At 34.0% G+C, this 6,932-nt stretch overlaps 1 protein-coding gene across 1 annotated transcript in view; it reads left to right on the top strand.

The window, feature by feature from the left end:
- LOC106457642 (coiled-coil domain-containing protein CG32809-like) overlaps window positions 1-6,932 on the top strand; it is a 395,034-nt gene that overhangs the window by 319,841 nt on the left and 68,261 nt on the right. Inside the window, exons 8-10 of the mRNA XM_022383642.1 lie at window positions 1,673-1,838; window positions 4,233-4,536; window positions 6,073-6,203. Coding sequence (XP_022239350.1) covers window positions 1,673-1,838; window positions 4,233-4,536; window positions 6,073-6,203 — 601 coding nt within the window. The remainder of the gene's footprint in view (window positions 1-1,672; window positions 1,839-4,232; window positions 4,537-6,072; window positions 6,204-6,932) is intronic.

The raw sequence follows: 6,932 nt of genomic DNA, 5'->3' as shown, positions 1-6,932 counted from the left end.
CTCCCTTCTGTACTGGAAGTCTAGAGATCAATTACTCATGATGTACTAGATGCTTATAGCTCAAATGATCACGATTAGATTCCCCGCATTGGATATTTACAGATTAATCTTTGATTAGATCATTTTTACTGGATATGTTTAGGTTAATCGTTCATAATTAAACTTTTTGTACTGGATATCTGTAAGTTACTCGTTCAAGAATAGATCACCTGTATTGGATATTAATTGTTGGTTAATTGTTCATGATTAAGCTTTTTGTACTGGATATCTGTAAGTTACCCGTTCAAGAATAGATCACCTGTATTGGATATTAATTGTTGGTTAATTGTTCATGATTAAACTTTTTGTACTGGATATCTGTAACTTACTCGTTCAAGAATAGATCACCTGTATTGGATATTAATTGTTGGTTAATTGTTCATGATTAAGCATGTATTGGATGTTTGTTGGTTAATCGTTCATAACTACACCGTCTTAATTATTGGACACTGATATCTTAGAAGATGAGCGGAAGTTTTAAATTACAGACTAAAATGTTGTATTATAACCTTGTCAAAAGCCTTTATTATTGTTTGTTTGTTTGTTTTTGAATTTCGCGCAAAGCTACACGAGAGCTATCTGCGCTAGCCGTCCCTAATTTAGCAGTGTAAGACTAGAGGGAAGGTAGCTAGTCATCACCACCCACCGCCAACTCTTGGGCTACTCTTTGACCAACGAGTAGTGGGATTGACCGTCACATTATAACGCCCCCACGGCTGAAAGGGCGAGCATGTTTGGTGGGACGGGGATTCGAACCCGCGACCCGCAGATTGCGAGTCGAGCGCCCTAACCACCTGGCCATGCCGGGCCCTTTATTATTGTAGAAATTGTTTTAGAAAGTGCGAGATTCATAAAATATATATTACTCAAATTTGTGTAGTTGCTTACAACGTGCTATTTTGTATAAGATTATTCACAAATTTCACGTTATCTCTTGTTGTTTTATTCCATATCTCTATATTTTGTAAAATGAAATTTAATTCAAGGTTCTGACACATTTAAAGCGAATCTTTCAGCTATGCTGTTTTTAGAATTATATTTCCTTACGTTTCGTCATTATCACTTGTTTTTTTTTCTTTCTGGAAAAATGTTTCCTCTTAAATACCTGTTTGTCTCCATACTGCTATTTTTTTGATAATATTTTGAAATTTGAGGGTATCACTCTTTTGTTTGTTTTTCACATTATTCATTTATTTCCGTTTGTCACTTAAAACTGTTTCATTGGTCTTCTAGTTTACAATATATACTGTTTGTTAGATTATATTTTTTCCATAAGCCTTAGTGTTTTGTGTTTAATTGTAAGTGCCAGGTTGCATGAGGTTTCTATTGTGTTTTTTAGAGCGTCATAGTTGCCATGGGATACTTTCATTTTATTTTGTCATCTAGCTGAACTATAACAAACGTATGAACAATAATTTATGCTATTTTTGATGTCATTAATATCCCTATCTTACTTGAAAATGCCAATGAGGGAGTGAGCTCTCACGCTGTTTGTCCCGAAGACGCTCATTTCTGTTCTGTTGTTTTCCATTCATTAAATATTATAACGGTTTAACAAAAGATGTTACAAGTATTATATTCTAGTTTGTTGAAATTTTTTACTACCTTAGTTTCCTATCTTTTTCACTTTCAGCAGAGCTTACAGCCTCCAGCACCGTCAGGACCGCACGGTAGGGTTAGTCCTTACCCACCTCCATCCACAATGATGACAGCAGATGTAACTCAAGCTCCATCTTTAGGATGCTACTCCCCAGCGCCCTCTGAATGGAGAAAGAGGACTCAACACATTTCTGGTACTGGTAAGCAAATCCATTCTTCCAACAAAATAACGATAGTAAGATATTCAATGCATCGCCGTTAATGATTGATTTAAATATATAGTATTTTGTATATGAAATTCTGTAATATAGAATGTTAATACTGCAACTCATTAAGTCTTGATAAATTTTAATCATTACTATTTCAAGTGAGTAAAGTAAGACTTTTAATGAAATATTGAAAAAATGGTTTTATGGTGATAAGAGCGCCTCAACTGTGGATTCCACTCAAGACATTCTAGGCTCTCTCTAAAATGTTTAGATGAAGAAAGTTTAAGTGAATCCATTACATAAACGTTCGAACAGCTCTCCTTTTATTTGTTACCAAATAATTAAGGTTAAAATACTTATCAAAATTTGAATTTCCCTCAGTGGGTCAGCGGTAAGTTTACGGACTTACAACGCCAAAACACATCCCATTCATCAGTTACACATACTGATCGCAGAAAATATTTAGGAAAAGTAAAAATAACATTAGTAGTGATAATTAACTCTAAAGCACCTCAAATCTTTGATAATTTTAATTTATAACAGCATACACCCTGTTTCGCTAAATCTGATAAGATTTATTTGACAAAATACCAAGCTCTAAGTAGCTTTTGCCATCTAAAAAGTAGGCCTTGTAAGGCTCTCAAAACTCATTATTTTCGTATGTTATTATGCTTTATAACTTATATTTCTCACGATTCAAATATAAATACTCTGTTTTTAAAGTTGGTTATTTTAAAAGAAAGAATATTATTTGAAAACTGTATTTTGTATTTGTACTTTATATTGCCCCCTAGTGGCTCAGCTTATTAAACCAGAAATCAGGTTTCGATAACCACAGTAGAAAGAGCATAGTTACTCTTTGTGTAGCTTTGCGCTTAACGATAACAAGGACGATGCTTTATGTTTCAATTCATCTTTTGTTTTATTTCCTTGCTTTCGAGTAAAGCTATACAATAGAGTTTCTGCGTCTTGTCTGTCACGAAAAATCAAACCCCAAACGGTAATGAAATTGTTACGAAGTGATGAGGGTGCTAGACAATAATTGATTATGGAGTAATGAGAGCCCTATTTACAGGGTTGAGTGCTTATATTAACAAGAACTTAAACAGAAATCAGCACGTCGCGGTGGAATGGAATGTATCAGAACTATATCTTGACATTATTTGATAGTGTGATACCACCGAAAATTGATTGCTTTTGGGAAGCGTATGCAACTGCTCTGTCCTAGGCAAAATATTCATGCACTCAAATAATAAAGATGCGCTTAAATCAAGGATTTAGAATTTCCAAGTCGGATATATCCCTTGTACTTAAAGGTATTTGAAAACAAAGAAATATGGATGAATTTGGGGTACTAGGACCATCCAGAAATATACCTTAAACAAGTCATACACCGGACATTGCAAGCAAAGTGCGGCGTCTTATAACAGGTGAAAATCCTCGAACTCAATGGTCAGTGGCAAAATCTGTCTTCGTATCTTAAACAACAGTACGTTTAACCGTCACATACCTCAAGCAGTTGAAGAATGAAATGTGTATTCATACTATTCCATACGAAAAATACCGTTACTGTCCCAGATCATAGCGTCTATGTGATTGGGCTGTTGAAACTGGTTTTGGTATATAGTCATTCTCGTACGCTATATGGGTTACGGAAATGCCTGCAGAGAGGTCTGGTGTGCTTTGGAAATGACAGCCTTACAACGGAGCTATTCTCAATGGAAATTTTACTGCAAGACTATTGTCAATATGGTCACTAAAAAAGGAGCACAACATGACGTGGCGTCATGAACTTTAATGACGTGGTGAAACTCCAATAGTGTTTAATATAATACTAAAGGGCTATGTAGTGATGAGAACACTATGTAGTAAAGAAATAATTGTATGGTGAGGATGGCACTACCAATGTGAGATGACATTGGAATATGTAGTGATGAAGGCACTGTGCATCATTGTTGGGATATGTAGTGATGAAATAACTGTGCAACAGTGTTAGGATGTGTATTGATAAAAAAGCTGTACAAAAATTTTGGTATATGTAATGATGAAGGCACTATGCATCATTATTTGGATATGTAGTGATGAAGGCACTGTGCAGCGATGTTGGGATTTGTAGTACTTATTACACTGATCACTGCTATTGAAGCAAGGATGAAGAAGTTATTTTTCTATACTCTAATATTTTGTAGTGCTTATTACACTGATCACTGCTATTGAAGCAAGGATGAAGAAGTTCTTTTTTTATACTCTAATATTTTGTAGTGCTTATTACACTGATCACTGCTATTGAAGCAACGATGAAGAAGTTATTTTTCTATACTCTAATATTTTAAGTATTTCTTACTTTTCGATAATTAAAAATTAATAATCCGAGTCTTTTTTTAGAGCCTCGCTATGAGCCACAAGGAGCTTACTCCACTACTCCTGATCATCCCTATCCAACTATGGGGCAGAGCCAGTACATTTCTGCCTGTGAACGAGGTTATGAATCGGCTTATGATTCATCTCCTGAACGTAAACCGTCATCGATAAGTTATTCTGCTTCTCCGCGAAGAATACAACATCAAAGTTCATTTGGTGGTTACAGCGCCTCCTGGTATGAGGATCCTTCGTACTACAGAAGCCAGGTATACAGACCACGATCTCGGAGCGTAACTCCCGTAATCGATGAGGAGACCAGGCATGTGAAGTAAGGGCTGTATTACTTTAAAAATTACGTATACATATAAAACGTGCATTAAAATTTACTTGGTATGCTTACTTCTCTCCATGTTTTAATCTATAAACTCAAACATAATAGTACTATAATTTTGAAAAATATTTTAGAACGAATGAGATATACGTTTATTTCTAACAGACTTTAAGAATCTAGTGTTAGTAGAAATAAAAGCTTTAATCGCTTTAAAAGCTAAAAATGATACGCTATTGAAAAAAGAAAGAATTTCAACTCAGCCTTGATGAATATTACAATTGTAATCAATATTTCTGGCACACATTTTATACTACACATACACTCAAAAGATGTCCTAGTGATTGTATATTATAAAACGTTATAACTGAAGCTTGAATATGATTTTACTTCAATGTATATTTGTTTAGTAATTGCGCTAACAGTTAAGCCTTAAGAAGAGCCATTTCTTAACAACTAATTTCGTAATTTGATATTGAAATATATTGTTTACGTATTGATATTACCTTTACTGAACAGATGATCGTATTGTCCAGTAATATCAGGTAGAGTCTAGTGGTTACCGTGCCGGACTGTGGATTCCAGGGTCTATAGTTCGTGTACCATTATGAGAAAATAGATTGCGCGTCACATTTTGGGGCCGTGGGTGTGTTATAAGGGTAAAGGTAAAATCCCACTAGTAATTTAGACAAGAATAGCCTAAGAGTTGCTGGTAGATGCTGGTGACAAGTATTTGTTTCCTTCAATCTATCATAACACAACTAGGAAAGGCAGGGCTTGGCCTGGTGTTTAGGATGCCTTCCCCCACAATCTGCAGATCGCGGAATCAAAACTTGGTGCCGTACATGCACGGCCTATCAGGTGTTGGGGGTATTATAATATGACGGTTTATCTCACTATTTGATAGTAAAAAGAGTAACTCAGAGTTGGTGGTGGGTGTTGCCGACCGGCTGCCTTCTCTAGTCAAAAATCTAAAATTAAAGACGGCAACAAATAATATTATTAGTTTTGTTATAACCAAAACAAACAAAAAATTAGGAACAGCTAGCGCAAATTGCCCTTGTGTAGTTTGGCGGGAATATCCGAAATAAATACTCTAGAAGTAAAACATTATTTGATCTAAAATGTGCCTAGTTATCTACTTGTTGTTTGAGTGATAGCAGGAAATAAGTTTTACATAATACTCCTTCAAAAACCTGGTTTCAAAGTTTAAACTAAACGGTTGATATGCTTCATATATTTTCTGAATTACGAACTTTTACTTGAAACTTGAAAAATTAAAAATTAAAGCAATTAAAGGATATGCCAAAACTGCCTAACAATGTCTTTTAGTTTCATCTTATCAGAGTAGAACCTTGCTTTACTCTCTCAGCTCTACTTAAACTACAACGTATACTTAAAACATTCTTCAATACCTCACATAAAATGATCAATATGTATAAAATATTATTAACATTTAACACAATTTGAAATAGTTTTTGTATTGAATCGTTTCGATAAAATGTATCCAGTTTTACCACTAATTTTACCAATCAGGAAAAGAATGGAGTTTATGGAACACCAGTTAGCAAGTTTGACAGGATTGATGCAAAAGGTGTTGACGACTCCTCTATCTAGACAACAGTCACGTGCAGAGGAAACTCATGACGTATTTAAAGAATCTGAAGGTATCTTTATACACTATATGAACTGTACAAGATGTCTTATGTTCCGACGACCTTTTTTTAAAGCTTTTCTGACGTGTTTTATTCCTAAGAACAGCTAAGGCATAGCAGATTCATATTTTAAGATATATATAAAGTTATATGCAGCTTAGTTTGAATGTCTTAGTGGTTACAAAAAAATGTATAACTTTTTTTTATAAACGTATTTAAATAATATTCAGTGTTGCTTATATCTGTATTTTACAAAAACGCAAGAGCTTTTGACGATTGCTTTTACAAATCGCTTTTGAATGTAATTCGTTTATTCCCGTTACTTCAAAACAACTTTATAAACAAATATTATTTATAAACAGATAATAATGTGATTTTTTAATACCCTGAATTAATACACTGTTTATAAAGTCTACATTCGTACAAAAGCACATTTATTAACCAAAACGTAATGAGACTTGGATTTTGAATAAATTATCTACTGATAGATGCGCAATCAACTTTTAACATTAAATTTTTTCTTTGTAGTATTCCATCTGTATATGTAATTTCAAAATGATTATTAGAAAAAACTTTTAAACAAAAATTGACCCATTATGATGGTTTTCTTTTGCAAAAAAAAAAATTGAAGTTCATAAAGGGAAAGTTTTTGTCATTTCTGATGAGGCTATAGAACTACTGCTGTTTAGCATCATTTCAGATGAGGCTATAGAACTACTGCTGTTTAGCATCATTTCAGAT

Source organism: Limulus polyphemus, unplaced genomic scaffold, assembly GCF_000517525.1.
Source record: "Limulus polyphemus unplaced genomic scaffold, Limulus_polyphemus-2.1.2 Scaffold355, whole genome shotgun sequence".
Lineage (NCBI taxonomy): Eukaryota > Metazoa > Arthropoda > Merostomata > Xiphosura > Limulidae > Limulus > Limulus polyphemus.
This window is presented reverse-complemented; position numbering and strand designations above follow the sequence as displayed.